Source organism: Prosopis cineraria, unplaced genomic scaffold (assembly GCF_029017545.1).
Source record: "Prosopis cineraria cultivar Desert tree isolate PC_DT_omini unplaced genomic scaffold, ASM2901754v1 PC10, whole genome shotgun sequence".
Classification (NCBI taxonomy): Eukaryota; Viridiplantae; Streptophyta; class Magnoliopsida; order Fabales; family Fabaceae; genus Prosopis; species Prosopis cineraria.
This window is the reverse complement of record NW_026555341.1, coordinates 14,517,594-14,542,459: the sequence shown is the minus strand read 5'-3', so window position 1 is coordinate 14,542,459 and position 24,866 is coordinate 14,517,594. Positions and strand designations below refer to the sequence as shown.

General features: G+C 37.2%; 1 protein-coding gene across 1 annotated transcript; it reads right to left on the bottom strand.

The window, feature by feature from the left end:
* Positions 1 to 15,348: 15,348 nt before the first annotated feature.
* Positions 15,349 to 23,505, bottom strand: LOC129322247 (pyruvate dehydrogenase E1 component subunit alpha, mitochondrial-like). The gene is made up of 8 exons (XM_054968426.1): positions 22,586 to 23,505; positions 22,410 to 22,489; positions 21,229 to 21,306; positions 17,714 to 17,809; positions 17,548 to 17,619; positions 16,951 to 17,004; positions 16,781 to 16,846; positions 15,349 to 15,850 (listed from the first exon to the last, which is right to left on the bottom strand). The coding sequence occupies exons 1-8, from the start codon at positions 23,301 to 23,303 to the stop codon at positions 15,806 to 15,808; spliced, it is 1,209 nt and encodes a 402-aa protein (XP_054824401.1). The 5' UTR covers positions 23,304 to 23,505; the 3' UTR covers positions 15,349 to 15,805.
* Between the last annotated feature and the right edge of the window lie 1,361 nt (positions 23,506 to 24,866).

Sequence of the window (24,866 nt, the reverse complement as noted above, 5' to 3'; positions counted from 1 at the left end):
GCCACAATAATTAAACATGTCAAAATTCCGTCAGTTGCAAATATTAGACCGTTGGCACGAAGACCGGATTTTAAGTAATGCCGAAATCTATGCCAAGTATCTTGATGAAACAGGCTAGTTATCAAAATAGAGAGCATGGAGTGAAGACCGTGCCATGAGTTTCGCGAGATTCCTAATTTTTCGACAAAACGTGCTAGGTTTCAAGGAAGAGGCTATCTCAACTCTAACACTATAAAGAGAAGAAGAAAATACAGAAGAAACTAGTCAACACTCAATCAATGACTCACAATTTTACATTCGTTAGCCCTTTTTAGTTTTTAGTTTTAGGTTTGCAATCTTTTCATATTTCAATAACAATCAAACACTTATTTTACCAAAGCCTTGTATCTTTTTACATTCGAGTAAACTGTAAAAAGAGAGCTTGAGACCCTTTTATTATTAATTGAGACTCAGCATCTCTGACACACCTGGTATTTGTTGTTCACCGCGAATAATTTTTGGCATGCTCAGTGGGACATGTGTAACAAAGATGGCAAGGACGCGAAGAGACAAAAGGACTAATGAAACAGATGCTGGTTCTCATGAACTAGAAGAGACCTCTACGCATGCAGGGTTAGAACACTTATCGCCTGATGCTGAAGTAGTTGAACATCGTGAGCATGTAGTGCCGATGACGACAGGTGGTAGCAGCACGAGCCCAGGCTTAAAGTCAAGAAGTGGACAACCCAACCCATTGATCATATCCAACATGGTAGAAGTACTGTGGGGAATTTAAGACCGAATAGATAAGCAGCTGGAAGAAAATCAAAGGTTCTTTGCACTATTATTGGAAATGTCAGAACGTAGGGAGAAAGAACGATAGAAAATCATGATGTAGGCTTTGCATGATAGCATGAAGAACTTAGCCATATCATTAAGAGGCACTCTTCTAGAAGCAAGCTCAAGTTTAGGGTCGCTTGGAGGGCAGCAAGTAGGAATCAATGTAGGTGCTGACCATTAGGGTGACATACTTGTAAGAGACATCCCTAACCCTCAAATATTTGCTCACAGTCATCCTTTAAGTAATCCTTTGTATTATTTATAAGAACCTGGCACGAGTGGCCCAGGGGGCACAGTAATAATCCCAAAGCATCAGATTGAGCCTTAAAACTAAGTGGTGAACATGAAGGCCCTGAGGAATGCCATCTAAGATATATATGGACCAAGGTTGAGGCTAATTGGTAGCCCTACCTTCTTAAAACCATATCTAAAGTACATAGACAGGGACAACCCATACCCTTAGAGATATAGGATCCCTGACTTCACATTGTTCTCATGGGACAGAATGCAATCGACACTGGAGCACATTGGGAGGTTTACAATCCAATGTGGTGAGATTGCTAACTATGAGAATTTTGCTAACTTAAAGTTGAGATTGTTTTCGAATACTTTCACGAGCCTAACGTTCACATGGTATACGTCACTACCCTTTAACTTAATCATCAGTTAGATGGAAATGGACCAGAAGTTCCATATCCAGTTCTATAAGGCTGAGCCAGAGGTCAGTATAATGAAACTCTACAAACTCACACAATGGGCCGGAGAGATGGCAGACCAATACTTGGTGAGGTTCAAATGTTTGAGGAGCAGGTGCCACGTACCACTTCTAGAAATTGAATTTGTCAAGCTGGCATAAGCATGACTGGATATAAAACTTTGAAAGAAATTCCAAGGGATGGAATTTTGAGATTTCTACGAACTCATGGCCAAAGTATGGGGTTATGAGGAACTGCTCAAGGAAGATGACCATCACCGACAAACTATGGCAAGAACCTATTTTGGAGACCTAGACATGGTGGTGGCAGAACTAAAGAATACTGAAAACTACACATGCCCAGCTCTAATAAGGAAGGCTAGAGAGCTTCCCAAAAGGCCAAATACAATCTAGTACACTTTTGATACCACTAAAATAGAAGAAATCTTCAATTTTCTCCTTAAAGAAAACTTTATCTCCTTGATCGTCGATCATAAAATCCCTTTGAAAGAAGAACAAAGAGGGAAGAAATATTGTAAGTACCATCACTTATGGAGTCACAACACCAAGGCATGCAGGACTGGATCAACAAGGAAATTCTGAAATTCCTTAAGGAAGAATTTATGGTTGTAGATGAGGACCCTTTCCCACCATTTACCACAATCAACATGGTGGAGATAAACTCTAACAAACGACGACCTAGGAGAAGTAATGGTAGGCAGAAAGATAGGAGACCCTAGAACATCTAGAACAGGGATAAAGTGATTGAAGAGAACTCTAAGACAGTATGGGAACTCCTAGAGAAACCTACGAGCCGGTCTAATAAGAACAAGTCTTCTAGATGGGACGTGGGCCCAGAAGGGCAGAATATCAAAAGCCCAAATGGCTCCAAGATAGTTTAAGATAGTTTAGGAGAAACCCAGAATGAAGACAATCAGTAGAATATGAAGAAAAATAGAAAATGACCATCAGGATGGGATATTGGCCTGGGAGGATTGATAATGACAGAGCTAGATGGATCTAAGATGGTTTGGGACCGCTTAAGGGAGCCGTCTGGCAAATTCAACTTTTTTGTCAAGTACTTAGCACCCCCAAGAGCAGGTGAACCATTTACAGGGACACCAATAGGCTGAGATGTAGGCCCTGACGGCCTACCTTTACTGCCACCAACAACATTAGAAAGCAATATAGAGCTTCCTTCAAAGCCAAAAGCTGTTAAGGGCTCAGGCAGGTTCATTACGTCGCTTGGTAGCGTGTTGCTTCTAAAATGGAAAGTTGTGAGACAAAAGAAGTTCCCAGTTGCCTTAACGAGACTCGACATTCAATAAGAGGCTAGCAAGTTTAGAAGGAAGTCCACTGAGGATCAAGATGAAGGAAGTGAGAATGAAAATCAGCAAGATGGGACTATTCACGTTAGAGAGATACCGTTTAACCTTTACTGTGTGGTCTCGTTAACACTACCTTCTTAGTTTTAGTCCACCACTAATAGTACCTAAGACCAATAGAAATAAGACTCCTTAGGGCCAACACAGGCAGGCCCATATCAATATTGCCTAATGGAGCCAAAGAAAGAAGAGAGATATAAACTTATGAGGACACAGATGTAAAAAGAGAAGGCTGTAGAGCTCGTTTGCTAAATCACCTTGCAAGCAATAGAAGGGAAGCCAAAGAGGGCTATCTTAGAAAAGCCTAGCATTAAGATGACCCAACACTTGAAGCCTTTACACATCAGGGCACATTTTGATAGGAGGCCAATGACTAGGGTCCTCGTGGATAACGGCTTGGTGGTAAACATACTGCCAGCCCGCATAATGTTCAACATGGGGTGAGAGGAGCGTGACTTGATGCTAACTGAAGTGTCTATTATAAGGTTCACTGGGACTGCATTTAAGGTCCTCAACGTACTACTATTGTAGGTTGATGTTGGGACCAAGTCAACACTAATGGCTTTTTTCATGATCAGTACCACAGCATAGTACCAGGCCCTTCTAGGATGAGATTGGATTCACGCCAACGAGTGTGTACCTTCTTCTCTACATTAGATGCTCCTTATGTGGAAGGAAGAAGAAGTAAAAGTGGTCTGGGCTGAAGACAAGCCATTCACAGTAGTCAATGATTTTATGGATGCGAGGTATTACAATGCTTATGTGGGCCTGTTTACGTTCTGAAAGGCTTAAGGAATCCTTTCATACAGAACCACAATAGACGCTATAGTGCCTCTAACATCAAAGAGGCGCAAGCCCGTTATAGAATTGGTTGATGACTGAGATAGATAAAAGAAAGGCCACAGCAGCCACGACCATTCAAAAGCTATGGTTGCATAATATGCAAGAGAAATTAGAAGAATATGGACCCAAAACCTTTAGCGCTAAAGTTGTATATGATGATGACACCTAAAAGGTAATATAACTATATGAGCTAGACTTTATACCTCTGATATTTGAAGACATAGCTCCAGAGGTCTAGGATCTACTAGAAGAAGTATACCTCGAATCTCTAGAAAAGCTGAGGATCACTTTCATTAGCTTACTACTAGATAAAGAACAAAAGAATGCCATCAAGCAAGTACTACTGGAATTTAAGGATTGCTTCACATGGGACTATGATGAAATGCCAAGACTGGCGAGACAGCTGGTTGAACACAGGCTCCTTATAAAGCCGAACTATAGACTGTACTAACAGCTTACCAGGAGAATGTCAGTCGAATCAAACACCTCCTACGGGCTAGATTCATATAGCCCTGCAGGTATGCTCAGTGGCTCTCGAATATAGTCCCAGTAATCAAGAAGAATCAAAAACTGCGAGTTTGCATAGATTTTTGAAATGTAAACATGACCACACCTAAGGACTTGTATGCAATGCCTATTGTAGACAGATTAATGGATGCTAGGGTTGAAAATGCTTTATTATCATTTATAGATTGCTTCTCTAGATACAATCAAATATTTATCATAAAAGAAGACATTCACAAGACTACTTTCAAGTGCCTGGGTTCCATTAGAACATTTGAATGGGTAGTTATGCCATTCGGTCTGAAAAATACCAAGGCCACCTATCAGCAAGCTATAAATGCCATCTTCCACGATATGATAGGAAAACATCTAGAAGTGTACATAGATGATATAATAATTAAATCTAAGAAGGCACATGATCATATTAAGTGTTTGAGAACGAGTTTCCTTCGAATGAGAGAGGTTGGCCTTAAGTTAAACCTAGTTAAGTGTGCGTTCAGTGTAACTGCAGGTAATTTCCTTAGATTCTTAGTCCAAGAAAGGGGATTGAAGTAGATCAAAATAAAGTACGGGCTATCTTAGAGGCAAAGGCACCAAGCAATAAGAAAGAACTTTAAAGGTTTCTAAGACAGGTCAATTATCTCAGGTATTTCATCCCGAACGCTACAGGGAAGACGAAAGAGTTTTCTGAGCTCTTAAAACTTAAAGGCGGTGAGGAATTCACTTGGACTAAACATTATCAAGTAGCCTTTGACAAGATTAAAGAGCACTTAACAAAGCATTCGGTCTTAAGAATCCTGAGGGAGAACACCTCATTTTTATTGTATTTAGCTTCTACCGCCACATCCATAGGTTATATGTTTGCCTAAAATATTGATGGGGGATGTAAGTAGGCAGTCTATTATTTAAGTAGGTGTTTAACTCCCATAGAGACTAGATACTCAGCTATGGAAATAGCGTGTTTGGCACTATATTATACTTATACTAAGTTAAGGCATTATATAATAAATGCAGTTATGTATGTGGTTTTTCATTTGATTTAATTAAATACATGCTTAATCAGCCAATCATGACGGGCCGTATAGGGAAGTGAAGCTTGGCCTTGGCATAATTTTTATTAATATTTTTGCCTAAAAAATTAATAAAGGGCCAAGCATTAGTAGACTTTTTGACTGATCACCCCTCAATCGGGCTCCTTAAAGAGGAGTAAGAACTACCTATGTTCTCAATAGATTTGGGGCCCTAGGTGCTTAAGTTTGACAGATCTAGTACTAAACAGGCATCTGGGGTCGGGATAGTGATAACCTATCTTACGGGGATAAAAATAATACTATCTCTTCAATTAGATTGAGTATACTAATAATTAGGCGGAATATGAAGCACTACTCATAAGGCTCAAGATTCATCAAGAAATGAAAGCCCGTGATGTGGTCATAGAAGGAGATTCTCAATTAGTCATCAAACAATTAACTAGTGAGTACAAGTGTACGAGCCCAGCTCTAGTAATGTATTATGCTGGGGCTTCTCAAATTCTAGAAGAGTTTGAGATGGTAACATTGACTTATGTTCCTTGAGCTCAAAATTAGGAGGCCAATGAATTGGCTCAAATAGTGTCAAGGCTAAGGCTGTCACCTGAACTCACCAAAAAGGTAATTGTGGTAGAACGGGAAGAACATCCCTCATGTGCTCAGCGTGGTTTGATAGTACAATCTGGTGCGGTCTCGTAAGGGCTAACTCGAGATTGTCGAGATGATTTTAAGAGTTATTTACAAGATTTCAATCAATGATACCTTATAAAATGAAAATACGCACTCAACACTTCATTTTAATTAGAGATGAATTATACAAGAAAGGCTTCGATGGGTTATTACTTAGATGTTTGGCCTTCATTAATTATATGGAGGTTTTAAGACAGGTGCATGAGGGAGTATGTGGGGCCCATCAGTGAGGGCTAAAGATGCAATGGTTGGTGTGTAGGCATGGATATTATTGGCCATTAATAACGATAGATTGCATCAAATATGTTAGAAGGTGTAAGAAATGCCAGACTCATGTGCCAACACAAGTGCCAGCATCAGACATGCATCCAATCATCAAATCATGGCCTTTCTGAGGATGGCTATGGACATAATAGGAAAGATTTATTCGGCCTCATCCAAGGGCCACGCATTCATCTTAGTGGCCACAAATTATTTCACTAAGTAGGTAGAGGCTGTCCCTACGAAGAAAGTAGAGCAGGACGACATTATTAACTTTGTACGTTTTAGTTTAGGTTTAGGATTCCTCAAACAATTACAATGGACCAGGGGACAATGTTCACTGAAAGTGACTTCAAAGCCTTTGTCGAGGAAAGTGAGATTAAGTTATTGACATTCTCGCCATATTACCCTTAGGCAAATGAACAGGCTAAAGCTTCCAACAAGATCATCCTTGAAATTTTAAAGAAGACAATCAAAGAAAATCCTAGAGAATGGTACGTACGATTGCTTGAGACACTATGGGCATACCAGACATCTAAGAGAAAAGCTACGAGCATGAGCTCATGTGTGTTAACATATGGGCATGAGGCTATTGTGCCTATGAAAATAGTAGTCCTTTCGTTACGTATTGTGAGCAGTCTAGGAAGATCGTCTGATGACTACAACGAGGCTATGATGAACGAGTTAATTCTTACAAGCGCTGGATCATATGATCACCCAGAAGAAAGAGGTTTCAAGGAGATATAATAAATGAATAAGAAGGAAACACTTTTGGGCGGATGAGCTCATATAGAAACTTGTGTTGCCACCTGGCTTTAAAGACTGGATGCTTAGTAAGTTTTTGCTTAACTAAGAAGGACTGTTTAAGGCAAGCAAAGTACTTAAAGAGAATGCATATATGTTAGCTAGCATCAACGGAATTCTGTATAGATGGGCCATAAATGAAAAATATTTAAAGAAGTATTGGCCATCATTATAGTAAGAAGCAATAAGGAACCTGAGGCATAGCATGGCCTTAGACATACGAAAGCCGCACAATAATAAAAAATTGTGTTTTTTATTACATTTAAACCGTGTTACAAATGGTGTAGAGTACAAGAATAAGGAATAAAGAATAAACAAATACATTTATTTATCATTTATTATTTACAAAGACCACACATAGTCTCCTATATCACCAAAGCCGAGTCCAGCTCCTCAGAAAGGGTTGATGGCGAGTAAGAGCCATCTCAAACTTAAGCATGGAATGAAGCTTGGCATTTGAAATGGCCTGTGCCTCGTCCAGAACCTTAGTAGCGATCTACAGTTTAGATTCAACTGGATCGTCTTTAACTTCAGCTCGTGCCAACTCCTCTTCAGCTACTACTAGCTGAGGCCTCAAATTCGCCACCTTAGCTCGTAGCGCCTGGACGTGATCCACACAAGGGGCAATCTCTTATACTCGATCAGTGGCGGCAGTCGTTCGGGTCTTAGCGATAAGGTACTTATCCCTCATAGACCAATTGTTTTTTAAATATTATGACAGGAAGGGGAGTTCATTATGGCACCGACTGATAATGCCATAACATGCCGGGACTTAAGCTCCTAGGAGCACCAACTCAGACATAGAGACCACCTTCTCCATAACCTCAGGAGCCCAAATCATCTCTTTAAAATTCTATTCAAGAATAAAGAGTGGATCACAGCTGAGTTGGAATTGCACGACCTTACAAGCATCCAAACCATATCTATTTCAAGGACATGAATGCGGGCTAGAAAGGCATCAGTGGACACCATCTCCAATGTAGCCAGCTGAAGAAAAAAAGTGAGGTCAATAACAAGAGATAAAAAAGGAAACTAGAGGGACAAGAGCAGAACAAGTCAATACCTAAATTGGGTTCACGAGTGCTTTGTCTTTGCTCGTGGAAGGGGGAGGAGTACATGTAGACCATGCTGCTAAGCGTAGGGCCTTCTCCACACAGCCCGTGAGCATGGAAGAATTAGTCTAACCCCGCACTAAGACTCCTTAAGGGGAGGCCAGAGTAACCAGAGCATTATTTACAGTCGCTGCCTAAAATCCCTCTAGGGACCTCTTAAAATCCTTGACTTCTTGAGCACTTAATGAGTTAGGGGGTGGGATCGAGTTGATAGGGGAGACCATCTTAAGGCCTTCAATGAAAGCAGGACCTTAGACTTTAAGGTCCAACTCACTACTCAGGGCTGTAGTGAAAGGCCTTCCTTAATTAATTTTAGCCTCGATGTCTTTTGAACTAATAACACCACCTAGAGTTGCAGTGGACATAATAGCCCCCAAAGCTTTAGTATGCTTTATCACCTCCCGGGCTACCTCTTGAGTGGCTTCTGTTGGACCGATGGGTGTTGGATTAAGATTGACAAAGATGGGGAAAGTGATCACTTAGGGATCTAGGAGCTAGGTCTCCTTCTCCCCATGTTAAAGAGGACTCACCCTGCCATCATCAGAATTTACTAATAAGATTATTGTTTGTTGGTGCTTGTGCTTGTGCATGTGCTTTCCTTTATAAGGAGTGGGGTCGGTCAGGAGCAGAGTAGAGAAAGGTTAGTCGAGTGAAGGAGGCATTGTCTTCTTCCTCTTCTTAGCATCAGGTAAAGGAGACAGAGCCTACTTCCTCTTATCAGGACCATCTCCTTGATGGGATGATTTGAGGAGATCTTCTTAGCCTCGGGCTTCCTGGAGATTGAGGGGTAGATACTTGGGATGAGGCATCATCTTACTCTATCCTTTGGACCATAATCCTCAACGAAAGGGCCATCTGGGTCTCAAAAGCTACAGGGTCATTAATGTTTCCCTCATGAACATTACTAACATGTGAGATTACGTCCAATCACGTCCAATCAAGGTGATACTTATTGGTGTGGCTTTTTATTATATGCCTGAAGTACTAGGCCACCATTTATTGAAGCAAAAGCAGGCATCTCTATCTATAAGTTGCACCTTGCACTGCCTCTGAGCGGTGTGTGGGATGGCTATCTGGTCAATAGCCTCCCTATCCAGCAGCTCCAAATTGATTTAGAGGGACAGCCCTGAAGGATGCACTGGCATAGTCTAAACTGGCCCACCACTAGTTAAGGATGATAGGACTCCAAGTAGACCCTTAGAGACTTGGAGGAAGAGCCCGTGTATGGCAGTCACATCTTTTTGGGAGTAGTGACTGAGAGAAAAACTTCATCCTTAAGTAGCTTAGCAAGCTTGATCTTTCATTCCACCATGTGCTTGTACCAAGTAGGGAGGCAACGGTCTGAAATGTTAAAGGCCTTCAAGGTCCTCCCTAAAGACCAGCTTTGCTGACTAAAGAACTTAAGGAGTTCTTCAAGTTGATCAGTGGATGACCACTTAGGAGACAGGTGAAGGGGTGGTTAATACGGGAATCATCTGGGAAAGGCTCCTGCAGCAGAAGTGGAAAGTAAGCTGTCATCCATAGCTTCAGAAAACAGATGGGCCTGTGGAAGTTCCTGAAAGGTTTCTTCATCAGCGACTCCCTTATGCTGTTATAGAGATGAGACAGAAACATTATCCCTAGCGCTATTTAGTTGCCACAAAGTAGGGACTAGGTGATTTTCAAGTGCAACTGCACGGGCTTCCCTTCCCCTGGGACTAAGATCTATTGGCTCAATAAGATCCATATGAAGACCAAATAATCCATTGCAGTGATGGGCTCAGTGGTTGGCTTCTCAAAAAATAACTCCATAATCTTCGTGTAAGAGCCTGCACTCCTGATCTTGCTCTCCAAATCAACGGGGAGGGTGGCATAGGAATCATGCTTCTCGAGGATCCGTAGAAATTCTCCTCCCCGGTGATGGGTAGCCCTAGGAACATGAAAATATCCCATAGCATGAGGGACATAAGGCTGAGATTGAAGATGAAGGCGTTGCAGCCCAAAGCCTAAAAACTTAGGAGGGCCATCAAAAGCTTAACGGGGATGTTGATATCGGTCAAAGATAGCTGGATTAGGTTATACAGACCCATCTCCTTCCATTGAGGCACATACTCTGACTTCAAGCACTTTACCCAGTTGACCCAAGCGCAAGGAGACTGGGGTCAGTTCTTGAGTTTTTTTATAGGACAACTCATGGAAGGGCAAAGTCGTCTAGGCTAAGACCAAGTTATGAATGGAGGTCAGTGGCTATAGATTTGGCTGAGTAGGGGTTGTGACTTTGGATAGGTCAAGAGAGATTGTCAGGTAACCAACATTGCTTTTATTGGAGATTTGGAAGCTCCAAGGAGAAGTAATGGAAAAGGAAAATAAAGCACAGTTAGCATACTTCTCCAATAACACAAAAGGACTAAACATGAGAAGTGAAAAACTTACTAGAAAGCTATCGATTCATGGAATGACGAATTCTCCTGTAAAGAAATGAATGACTATTAGAATGGGAAACCAATCTAAAGGAAAAAAAGGGTTTTTAAACCACTAAATGCATATCGTCACAAACCCACTGAGTGGGGTAACGGGATTTTGGATAGTCACCAGAGAATTAGGCAGACTCCCAGCGGAGGTGGAAGATGGAGCAATAACAAAAGAAGCAGCAAAAAGTGGAGGAAGCCATTTGAGAGCAAAAGTAAAAGGAATATGGAAGAGTGAATGCTTGAAGTTTAAGAAACGGCATAAAGGGCAAGAGAAGTTACCAGAAAAAGAAATAAGTTTATATCAGCAAAGGGCACTCAGAAACGAAGTGACATTTCAGTTTTTTCAAACATACCACGTGGCTTACATTACCAGCCATTGGCATGCAAGGGGCATTGCTTGGGCTAAATATGAAACATCGCTCAAATAGGTCACAACGCTAGTTGAGCTGAGTAATTAAAGCATCAATCCCAATATAAACAAAAGGGGCCGGCACCGAGGCTCAATAAAAGCCACAATAAATAAACATGTTGAAATCCCATCAGTTGCAAATATTAGATCGTTGGCACGAAGACACGATCTTAAATAATGCTGAAATTTATACCCAAGTATCTCGATGAAACGAGCTAGTTACCAAAATAAAGAGTATGGAGTAAAGACTGTGCCATGACTTTCGTGAGATCTCTAATTCTTCAGCAAAACGTGCTAAGTTTTAAGGAAGAGGCTACCTCTACTCTGACACTACAAATAGAAGAAGAAAATACAGAAGAAACTAGTCAACACTCAATCAAAGACTCATAATTTTACATTCATTAGCCCTTTTTAGTTTTTAGTTTTAGGTCTATAATATTTTCACATTTCAAAAACAATCAAACACTTATTCTACCAAAATTTTGTATCTTTTTACATCCGAGTAAATTGTGGTAAATGAGCTCGAGACCCTTTTGTTATCAATTAAGACTCATCGTCTCTGCCACGCTTGGTGTTTATTGTTCACCGTGAACACATAGTTAATGAGTTTAAATATGAGCAATCTTAAAAAAAAAAATTTATTACCTATCATGTGTCTTTTATTAAAGATAAAAAAAAACTCTTTTTTGAAGGTTCCTTACAATAGAATCTTTGGAGTGAGTATCTCCAAAATTGAATTAAGCACCACATTTACACTGCAAGATAAGTTGAACCACAAAAAGTAAATGTAGCTTTATACTAATTTTAAATATTTTGAGGAAATTGAAGATAGATCTTGATGATATTAGATAAAAGTTGGGTAAATTGGGTGTTTGAAAAAAAAAGAAGAATTTTTTTAAAAATACTATGATATAACCATCATCATTTTGGGAAGCCAAAAGCAAAACCAACAAATAAAGTAATCATAAAAACAACGAATAAAGTAATCAATGTATCATATAGTTCTTGTTAAAAAGTTGTGCTTCTATTGAAGTTAGAATGATTTTACAATTTCTTCCAATAAATTATTGGGATGATTATAATAAATACTTATAAGAGAAAATATGTTGCATGATATGGAATCCTTCAAATAAAATATTAGCAAAACAACATAGTATCAATAAAATGTTGAGAGACTAGGAAAGAGAGAATGCAAAACATAAAATTTATCTTGGCTTTGATTCTAACCATTTAACCTATGTCAAGTTCTCAAATTTTCACTTAAATTATTTTCACTATAAGCCACAATTAGAAACTGGGAATTGGGGAGCCATTACAATTTCTAATTGTTTTCTCATCTAAAAGTAAATGATCTTTTCAAGAAATACCTATGAAACAAATTTTAACTTTTATTAAAATTTAATGTATTTTGTGAGATACAACCAAAATATAGTGATATCAAAGATCATAAATAGTCTTGTGTAAAATCAATATTTCAATACTCCACTTGAAATATTTACATCAGTTTCATTTTGAGAAAGTAAACCATTTTTGAAAATTTATTTGAGTTTATTTTTAAATGAAACAACTTTTATTTCAAAATGATGCATACCTTGTGCGATATTGTAAAAATAGTGACCGAACACCGAAAAAAAAAGAGTAAGGGAAAAGATAATGGTAGAAAATCTAAAAATTATAGACAATGCCCCAAAAAAATAGACAAAAGGACCAAGAAATTTTTATTATTTTTTGGTAATTTTTAAGATCCTTTTCTATCATTTTTTGATTATTAACGGTTAAAGTTAACATTTATTAATAGTGATGGACCAAATTGCATCGTTTTCAAAGTTAAAAAGAAATATTATACAAAAAATGAACTTAGAATCATAGACGTTTTTGTACTTAAGGCAAATTTGCTCTTTTACCTAACAAAATTGATGTTGAAAATTTGTCAATAATATAAATTAAGGGGTACGTGTCATTTTTGCTCTTAAATTATGCCTTTAGAAGTACTAATGTCTTAAAACTTGTTTGGTTTTATTCTCATTTGTTGTTTGGAAAAACTATTTTGTAAACCAATTTCTAAAAAAATTATTTTTCAACAGAAAATGAAATGAAAATCCATTTGATTATGTTAACTTAAAACAATGAGTTAAAAAGAGAGTTGATGGTAGTGGTCTGATGATGTGGTCTAAAATAGTTGTTGATCATAATTGAAGATAATTTATAATATTTAAATGTAGCGTGCTGCTTTAAAAATAAAAAGAGAAAAAATTTCTAAGTTGTTTTATTTAAAAAAATAAAAAAATAGAAATAATTTTGAAAACTAAAAATAATTGTTTAAAACAAAAACCAAACAAACCCCTGTACTCTATTTTAGTATAATTTTTTCCTTAATGTTTAGAAAAAGATCATTTGCACCCATGTCATTGAGAGGGGAAAACGCCAGTTATCTTGGTCATATGGCGCCCACATTTTTTTTTATGATCTCAATGCCCTCTTCGGGAATCATCATTTTTCCTTATAATGTAAGACAAGGTCTTGTAAAGCCACAACACTTTGTCTTTTACTTTAAGAACACTACCCTTTCATTTTCGTGTGTGTGTGTGTGTGTGTGTCATATAGCAGTTGGTTTAATGATTTAATCAATGATAAATGATAATAATCAATAAAAAATATAAAATCTAATTTAACCAAACTATTCAAAGTTATAATCAATATGATTTATTTTAGAGTCCATACAAAGCACATGGTCCATAATCTAATTATGGATAAGTTATAGAAAATACAATAAAAAGTTTTTATCGCTCAATATGTTTACCAAGTTGTTTAAACAAATTTTGCTTCAAATATTCTATTTTAATTAAAATTTAATAAAACTTTCACTCTTAGATTGGCTTCAATGTAAAGTTTTTTCTTTCAATAGTGTAAGGGAATCAAAACTAAAGCTCGCCAAACCAAAAAAAAAAAAAAAAAAAAAGGGAATCAACATTAAATAAATTTTTCAGCCCGGCTACAGAATTTTATCCCACTCCCCATGTCACATCAGACTTTGGACTCCTGGTTTTTCTGACACTACATATATAGAGAAAAAAATGCACCTTCATTGTTTTAAACAGAAGATTGCTAGTTTTAAGACATTTTTCAGATTTATGCAATTATAATTTTTATCAGTAACAATAGTTAGCCCACAATTATTGTCCATCACTAGTATTTTTTTATTCTTTTTCCTGTCAATATTATATATTAATAAAATGATATTTCATAAGATATTTTTTCCATAAAATACCACTTTTAATATAATTGTTGATGATATATAAACTGAAAATATAGAATGGTCACATGACTATTAGCCATTAAACCAATATCTAACAACTTTTATTCTTCATATTGAAAACAATCATATTTGAGATATGATTAGATATTGATTATAGGCACTTCTTTCAACAAAATTTCAAACATTAATTCACTGTTTGAGAAATTAATCACTTCCACTAGATCCAACTCTTGTTGGTATTTTTCATCTTTATATGCCAGCCACTAAAAGGGTTCAATTATATCATACTTACATGGAGATTGGATTAATGATTAAGCCCAATAGGTCAAGGCTAAGAATGGGCCGGACTTGGCCCATGCTGGAGTAAATCAACCCAACATAGTTATGAATCCAATGGCCCAATGACCCGGCCTATAGCCAGGTTGAGTTGGCCCTCAACATTCCAATATCAACCGCACAAAAGATTTTGAAAAGTGATAATTGCCAAACTTGTTAAAATACTAATGATAATGAAAACAACAAATTATATAAAATATTACAAAAAAAAAACTATAATCTTTATTTGCAATTAAAATATTTCTGATTATTGAAAAACCATGGAAAATCACTCATAAAGAACCTTTTTTAATAAGCATAAATTTAAAGAAAGTTAATTTTGAAATTAAAGAAAATCATTTGTAAATCTGTAAAAAATCAATTATGAATAAATATATAATTTTATAAATATACAATGTTACTAGTAAGTTTAAGAATAATCACATGAATTTTAAAACAATTACTTGTGAATTTATAAAGAATTAATTGTCAATAAATTCATAGATATTGAGAGTTTCTAAATCATTGACTTACAATTAAGACTATTCATAATTTATTCACTGACATTTCATATATTTATACGTGACATTCTTTAGAATTTAATGACTTCACAAAGTCCATAATCATCATCTTCCCCAAGATTTTCATCATTTTTCATCTAGACCAATGGTTTCCAAATTTTCTATTCACCTCAAACTAACAAAAACAGTACAAGACTACATAAAAGGGCAGAGAAAAACAGGGAAACATATTGCAGAAATTTCTGATGGAACCGATAGACAAAAGAAATGTAAACCAAGCCTGTGTCTTTGACTCTTTGGATTGTTAGCTTAATCCTCAATTTTCTTTTCGGTACAGAAAATTAAGTTCAAATCACATAATCAAAGCTACAAGAGACCAAGAGTCAATAATTATCTGCAATTTGCAGGCATCAAAACCTTGTAGATCATCACTAATTGATAGCACGTACCAAAAAAAATGGTTCATTGATTGTTATAGGAGTTGAGCTCATTGAGCTCCTCAAATATGCATATCACGCAGACGCAGTAGAAGCATTATCAGTCATTGCAATGTTAATGGCTATTAGCTCCCCCAAAAAGCTACATGGCCCCACCACACCTCCAGAAGAATCAATTTCCTATACAAGTAGGCAAAGCTCAAAAGGTAGAGAGATCACCTTCTACCATAGAATCTCTTATTCTTGGCAATTCAATGCAATTTGTCGGATAATCACATTACGGTAGATTAGCTCTAACTTCTTTCCTATCAGCACCAAAAGCCTGAAATTAAGAACACCAATTGTGGGAATTAAATACAGCATACTGATAGGAACCAGCAAAACCTGTTCCAAACTTGAAATTCTTAATTAAAAATAAGTAAACAAAAGTTAAGAAAGGAACAGGGGAAAAAAGAGACGGGGAATTGATTGGTTTTGACATTAATAGTTTAATACATAACAAAATACAATCAGTCCCAAAAGACAAACTGATAGCTAAAAACCCAAGGCCACATTACACCCAGAAATTACTCACAAATGCAGTGCAGTGAAACAGAACAAGAACACACAAAAGGCAGTGTCAGTGATGTTCAAGAGGCCAGAACTCTCCTCACACAACACTTCAAAATATCAGATCTGCTCTCCCTCCATATCAGAGGTAGAGTTTGGAAAGCCAGAAAGTTACAACCCTGCCCTTTCCCTAAGTTACACCTAACCCCTCACTTGCCTGCAACTTTTTCTCCTGTTCGGTTGTAAACCTAAGTATATTTCCTTGAATAGCAATATTAGTCTTTATCAAGTCAATTTCCTTCCTAAGACGTCTGCTGCAGGTCTAAGGAAGAAATGTGACCCCATCTTTTAGAAGTAGCAGCTCTATCACCCACCATCTACAAAGTAACAATGATATTGCTTGAACAAGACTATAGCTAAAAGTCTATTTCTTGCACCCTTCAAAACTCAAATCTCATCTCTTCTCTTATATTGATATTTCAACTGTCTAAGAACATAGAGTCCAACTATATCCAGTCTGTTCTGAATCAAGAGGCGCCCTTTTATAAATGACACCTCATAAAAGAATATTTTCTTTCCTCTCCTCTTAAGCTAGTTAGCCATATATAGTTTGATTTATTTACGGTTCAGATAAATGTATATTTTCAGCATCAGGCAATATGGAGTAATAACGAATAATGTGTAAAGATTAAATAATTAATACCTCAACTCCATAACCTTTAACATATACATTGGTAAAAAGTTCAGATGGCTCAGGCATTGGACTCTCCTGGAAATCACAAAAAACAACCGTCAGACTCAAGATCATACAGAGAATAACTAAAATGTGCTTTTCAACGAATAAGTAGAAACTATCAAAGATGTGATTTTCACCTTAGCTTGAGCAATAGCTTCATCAACTTCTTTTCTGGCTGCTTTTTCAATGTCCTACAATAATAAATTGCATTCAACATCATTAGCCTCATCAAAATAAAAAGACAGACTAAATACTCCTGTTCAAAGAAGTAATTCTTATAATCTACCAGGAAGGAAAATTGTCGAAGCTACAAAAAATTGGGAAGTAACTATCAGATATCAATATATCAATATATGATATTAAATCAATAGAAAGCCTATTATTTATAAGTCATAAATGGTGTGCATCGCCTTAGACTATGTGTGAAGCATGAGGCCTGCAATCTAGTTATTCATTAAAAAAACAGAGAGAGAGAGAGAACTCCTAGACAAGTGCTAGGAAAATAACAATCTAAATGATCTAATACATGAAGATTATGGTCCGTCCATCCATATGTCCAATATCAAAATAAGTAGTAGTTCTGTTAATGGATTACGTTAAAGAGAAAATGTCAGGGGTTTAATGAGAAATATAAGACCAAAAAATGAATCATTAAAAAAAAAAAACTGATATATTATTTCACCCTTGAAAGGATCAACTGATCAAGGACAAATTTAAACTTAACATTAAATCACCTTTAGTTCCTTTTCACTAGCAACATCATGTGATGTTAGCAGCTTTCTTATTCTCTCAACTGGATCGCGCTCCTACAAACATATTAGCCAAAAGGAGAGAAATGAATAAAGTTAATTCTTCAAAGTAAAAATAACAGGATGCTTGATTCTGGAGAGCATAATAAACCTGTCTCACACCAGAAATCTCATCACGTGTGCGGTATGTACTACCAGGATCAGACATGGAGTGGCCATGGTACCTGTAGGTATCCATTTCAAGAATCTGAACAGAACGATCAAGATAGAGAAATTAATCAAAATATGAACAATGAAGTTTCAATAATATAATAAAAAATGATAAACTACCAACAATAATCAATTTTATGCCTATTAATGTAAAGTAAACACAAATCATCTAGCCCTAGTGGAAGTTAAAGCAAGGCTATCAAAATGTGACTAACTCATAGTTAATTGAAAAAAAAGCATCTTTTTCTTTATGTACTTAATGGGAAAAGCACAGCTGAAAATATGACATATGATCTAGGGATGCATTCTCATGTATCAGGAATTCTTCTAACTGTACGAGTTAATTGGATTAGATCAATTACCCAAGGCCACACAATCGAATTACTTTTCAGAAAAATCTTTCAAACGGAAAAGCAATATTGAAAGAGGTGTAGAATGTTCCACTTCTCAATGCCTTGTGTGTGACTATGTCTTCTGTTAACCCAAGAAACATGAACTTTGTATCATCAGCTGTTTCTTACTAATATTATAGCTATCAGTCGGGATCAGCCAACAGAATTTTCAAGCAGATAGTCAAGTCCATAAATTTAGAGGGGGCTTTCTCTCTCTTTTTTATGGGCCAGAACAACCTATTTAATTATAATGGCACATTCTACCTTCTGACTACTTTCTAGGCAGTACAGTGACACAAATTGAAATGAAAGAGTTATTATTTCCCAGAACATGTCCAATGCTAATAGGCAAGTAATTTTCATCAAATAACAAACACCCAGGCCAGGACAAGATTGGATACTGCACATGTCACACGACATCATCCCCAAGTCAATTAGATCTGCAGTGCTTGCATATAGCAAACGAAGAAGATGTAAGGAAAGAATTGTTCCAGGTCTAGAAAGTTCACAAGAAGATAACTGTCATCCAATTGGTAATATGAGTAATTATTAATAACTAAATCTAGAAACGAAATGCCCGTTCTTTTGTTGGTGGGTGGAATAAAGTCAGATGGGAAACCCACAAAAACTAGCTATTGGGGTAGAAAAACTAACCTACTCCAATATTCATTGAGCACACCATACTACTCAATCTCCATCAATATGCCCCCTTGGAGTGCAAACATCCTTCAGATACACTCTGTGACACCTCTCTCAATTTCCTCCCCAGTCAAAACCCGTTGCAAGTAGCCATTTCCAAAAAGATCAACCACTGGCACTTGAAGTAGAATCAAGGCATCTAAAAGACGTGGCATTTGCTAAAAGAATTGTAAGACAACGTGGAAAGGCAAGGAGTGAGAGAAGGCTACTCTATAAGATGAGAAAAGAGGAAAGATAGAAGGGTGTGAAGAAAGTGTTGAAGATCCTCTCTCTAGAATTCTTCCTCTCCCTCTAACATTTCTTTTTCTGGTTCAGCAGGAGTGTTCTTAGCTCCTTCAATTATATTGCTATAATCTATCAAACCTGCTTCTAAATGTGTTTGTCGCTTTTGTTTCTTTGTAATTAGATTCAATTCAGAGGTGAGTTTTGTGCATTATGTGCCTGTGTAGCTACCATTACATTGGTGCTTTCATGAGACACTGAGGTTGATGCTTCTGCATTTATGGATTTAGACATTGTGGTGAAGCGATTGGTTCACAAGATTGAATGAAGAAATGCCACAAACTCCTCTCATTTGGATCATTTGGGAACGTCCATTGAAGCACTTAATGTTATGATCAAGCAGCGTTTCAGTACATATACAAAACTGGCAACATTAGGACATACGGCATTTGCCAAATGAATTGGAAGAAAACGTGGAAAGGCCAGGAGTGGGAGAAGGATATTCTATAGAGGAGAAAAAGGGAAATGTAAAAAGGTATGACGAAATTCCTAAACGTAGGAGCTAGTTGGAGTTTGCTTTGGTCCTAAATGTAGGACCTCATTCCACTTTGTCCCCCAAATTTATAATTTCCCCCCAAAACTATTCCTATTGATTGCACATATTAAAGAGGGTTTCCATCAATGGGGGTACTTTCCAATACACAATATAAGGGAATATTTTAGAGAAACCAACACTCTTTTTATAATAACTAACTAAACTAATTTCCTTAATCTCTGTAGATCAGTTATCTAGCTCACATTTAGGACTGGAGGGACTATTAAAGGTCCTCCCTCTCAATACCTCTCTCTCCATGGAATTTTTCCTTTGCTGACATTATTGCACCTGATCGAATAACAATTGATAGCTATTCAAGTGGAATGAGGAACCCTCCAAAAGTTAGCTATTGAAGTGGGAAAACCAACTTGATAAAATACCCTAAAGTGTATCTTGTGCTACTTAATGTGGAACTTAGACATCTAATACTATCTTAGTCTACACCAATTGGTCAATTCAAAAGAAACTTAAAGATTTAGAACAGCAAATAATTTTCTCACAGGGGCCCATTCTTCAAAGCATACTCTTTTGCAAATTTACAAGCCTGCTTCACCGCAAGGACATCCATGCCATCCACCTGCATAAAGCAAGACAATCTTAGAAGAATTACATTCAATTAGGACAATACATATGCGCATAACAAGGCATGAATGCACATATACAGTTTCACTTGAATACAAATACATACATGTGAAGACATGTACGCAAATATTCCATATACAAGCTCATATACCACATACTTAAGCTACGTTAAAAAAGCATTCACACAACCAAATCAACTTAACAGTTTAGACCATATAAAGCCACCATAATCCTAAATATTTAAACACCAAAGTCTGGAAATTGTAACCTTCAAGAAAAAAAGTCTTCGAAAGCAGCATTAACATGAAGGAAATGAACACCACCAAAGCACCAGCATCACCACCTCAAGCTAATTTTTTACCTTCAGCAGTTGCCAGAGCAAACTTGAAGATACTAATTTTAAAACAAGAATAAAAAAAAGGAGAAAATTAAATGTGATACAAATAAGCAAAACAAAAACAATATCATACATGCAATACTACAGTTACCTAGGCTATTTGTGCAATATTCAGAATTCAGAGAAATTACAACCAGGATAGACTTGACCAAATACAATGCGGATGCATTAGCATGATATGTTGTATTAATATTTTAGAGAAACCAACACTCTTTTTATAATAACTAACTAAACTAATTTCCTTAATCTCTGTAGATCAGTTATCTAGCTCACATTTAGGACTGGAGGGACTATTAAAGGTCCTCCCTCTCAATACCTCTCTCTCCATGGAATTTTTCCTTTGCTGACATTATTGCACCTGATCGAATAACAATTGATAGCTATTCAAGTGGAATGAGGAACCCTCCAAAAGTTAGCTATTGAAGTGGGAAAACCAACTTGATAAAATACCCTAAAGTGTATCTTGTGCTACTTAATGTGGAACTTAGACATCTAATACTATCTTAGTCTACACCAATTGGTCAATTCAAAAGAAACTTAAAGATTTAGAACAGCAAATAATTTCTCACAAGGGGCCCATTCTTCAAAGCATACTCTTTTGCAAATTTACAAGCCTGCTTCACCGCAAGGACATCCATGCCATCCACCTGCATAAAGCAAGACAATCTTAGAAGAATTACATTCAATTAGGACAATACATATGCGCATAACAAGGCATGAATGCACATATACAGTTTCACTTGAATACAAATACATACATGTGAAGACATGTACGCAAATATTCCATATACAAGCTCATATACCACATACTTAAGCTACGTTAAAAAAGCATTCACACAACCAAATCAACTTAACAGTTTAGACCATATAAAGCCACCATAATCCTAAATATTTAAACACCAAAGTCTGGAAATTGTAACCTTCAAGAAAAAAAGTCTTCGAAAGCAGCATTAACATGAAGGAAAATGAACACCACCAAAGCACCAGCATCACCACCTCAAGCTAATTTTTTACCTTCAGCAGTTGCCAGAGCAAACTTGAAGATACTAATTTTAAAACAAGAATAAAAAAAAGGAGAAAATTAAATGTGATACAAATAAGCAAAACAAAAACAATATCATACATGCAATACTACAGTTACCTAGGCTATTTGTGCAATATTCAGAATTCAGAGAAATTACAACCAGGATAGACTTGACCAAATACAATGCGGATGCATTAGCATGATATGTTGTATTAAATTTAGCAAATGAAAAGCTAAAATGTGATGCCTCCATAACACAGCAGGCAATAAACCTTCATCATTCTACAATTATAAATAGAAGTGCATCTCTAAAAACGATTTTACCATTTGAAATATATAAACATTGAAAGACGAAAAAATATGATTTAGCAAAAAAATTGTGGAGAATGATGATTCGAAAACATATTCGCTGAACAGCGTAAACCCTTTTAATACTTGATTAAAGGGTTGCTCTTTCTTCACAAGTTATATGACAAATTGCCAATCATCTAAACAACTTTCTATAATCAAGCAGGTTGCTTTCTCAGTCACAGAAAGTAATCATTTCACAAACATTTATCCATTACTTTCTTGAATATTATATTATCAAGTTGATGAGAGTGATCAGAACTTTATTACTGAACACCAAAGAATAAAAAAAATGTAGCATAAAGATGATGTGGACACTGGTATCCGGAAAATTTAACAATGTAGCGAAGTTAAACATGACCATGATCTCATTCTAACCTTCAATCCAGGAACATAGTCCCCACGTTTGTAATAGGCCGAACTCTTAGCAGCTCTCCACTCAGCAGTTCCCATTCCATCTGATAACTAAATTCGATCAGATTGAATTCATTATACAACAATAACTTGAATTCATTGAACTGAACTAGCATCCTTAAACCAATTAAACTACTTACAATGATTATTCTCGCAGACCAATATTGCTGGTAGATCCCAGAGCGCCGCCATGTTAAGTGCCTCAAACAGTTGTCCCTGATTTGCAGCTCCATCACCGTACAAAGCGAAGGTTACATTCTCGTCCTTAGAGTATTTCTGAGCAAAAGCCAATCCACACCCAAGTGGTATCTGAGCTCCAACGATGCCGTGACCACCATAAAACCCAGCCTCCTTCTTATAGAAATGCATAGACCCACCCTTTCCTTTCGAGCAACCAGCCTGACGACCCATGAGCTCTGCAAATACCTGCAGCAGGGTTCCACCGCGACCCAAGAACGTACAATGATCGCGATAAGCTGTAATTATGCAATCCTTCTTCGTAATTCCAGCTTCCATACCCACGGCCACTGCTTCCTGGCCATCATACAAGTGACAGAACCCTCTGATCAGCTTGGCTTTGTAGAGAGAATCAGCAGCTATCTCCATCCGTCGCATCAACGCCATGTTGCGGAAAAACGACATGAGCTCCTTGGGGCTGGTCTCGACGGCGCGTGAGGGAGGATCGCAGTTGTGGGCGGTGAACGGAAGGGAGGTCTCAATGGTGAGGGGGCTGGAGTCATCGGCGGAGGAAGAAAGTGAACGGCGGAGAGAAGAGGTGAATGATAAAGCGGCTGACATGGGTTTCACGAGACTGTATCGAGAAGAGGAAGAAGATGAAGCCAAGTGCGAAAGAGCCATATCGATATGCTATAAACCCAGACAGGGATTAAGCAGACAAGACGATTTTCAGAGAAAGCAACTGAACCGAAATCCACAGAAAGGGCACAGACCAAGCTAAAAGATCGAGAGGAAGAGGGTTCTTAGTTTGACAAGAGATTACTTGACTATCAGGTTTGGTCTGTACAGAAAACAAAAGGTTAAGGAATCGAATCCACAATTCCAGAGACGATAATATATATTAATATGAGCTCAAAAATGGGAACTTTACTAATTTACTTCGTCATAAACTCTATAAACAGATTTAAAAAAAAAAAAAAAAGCCTTTGAAAACCATTTTTCCGTCGTCTTGTGTCTTCTGTGGTGTGGTGTGGCGTGGCGTGGGATTGGAAAGTAGATGAGATCGAGTGAGTTTGCATTATTTTATTAGCTTTTATTCAGATATTAACCCGGAGCATGTTCTTATGATCAATGGCAGATGGGCAGCTCATTTCGGTCACCTCACAAATGTCAGAGATATACTATGTCACGATAACTTGTTTATTCCCATGATTGGGTACATCCGTATTCGCCTACTGTTATGTTATAATTAAATTAAAAAATTTAAGGAGATTGTAAAAGTTGTTTTTAATAATCGCCTTAATAATACCAAAATAACTGAACTTATTGTTAAAATAATGTTATCTGCCTTAATCAATAGTTTCAGCTTTATTAGAGCTCCCTTGACTTGAAATAAAATAAAATTTTTGAATCCATTGCTCACAAATTGAAAAAAAATAAAATAAAATGATTGTGATGTTTTTACTAGCAAAGGAAGAATTTAAAACCATTTCTAAAAGTTTGAGTGTGCGTTTGGATTTGATTACGTTTACATTCCAAAAGTAAGTTTTAACTTTTTGAATGTAAAATGTTGTTTGGCTTTTTTTTTTCAGACAAAATGTACTTTTTAAACTGACTTTCAAATACATTTGAAATGAAAAAATTTGCAAAGCTACTCCCAGTTGCTTTCAAAACGTGATCAGTTGGATGGACATTTATTGCTGGTACCTAATTTGTTTATTGACCATGATGCCCCTCACTTTTGCAGCTGATACATATCACACATACTCTCCTCTCGTGGTCCTCATTTGTGCAGCTGATACATCAGTGTTCTTCGTCCTTTGCTGCTGCTCTGTGTCCACCGATCGTCCGCCGTTAGTCCGCCACTAGTCCGCCGCTAGTCCACCATTTGGCCATCTCTTCTCCTTCTCTCCTTCGCCTCTCCTCTACCATCACAGATCTGAATCTCTTCCTTCCCTAAGCTTCTCCTTCCTTTATCAACGGTGGCTGCATTTCACCATTAATTTCTCCCCATCTCTTTCACGGATCAAGCTTATTTTGGGACTTGGGCTGCATTTCGTAGCTGAGAGAACTCCGACCAAGAGCTTTTGCAACCTGTGGAGTGCAAAGGTGAACATTCCGACCAGCTCGTGGAACTCCAATCCTCTTCTCCAATCTGCTCTTCAATCTACAAGGTATGATAGCCTTCAAGCTTTTTTTGTCAGATCTGGAAATGGTGCTGCTTTGTTCTGCTCTTTGATGTGA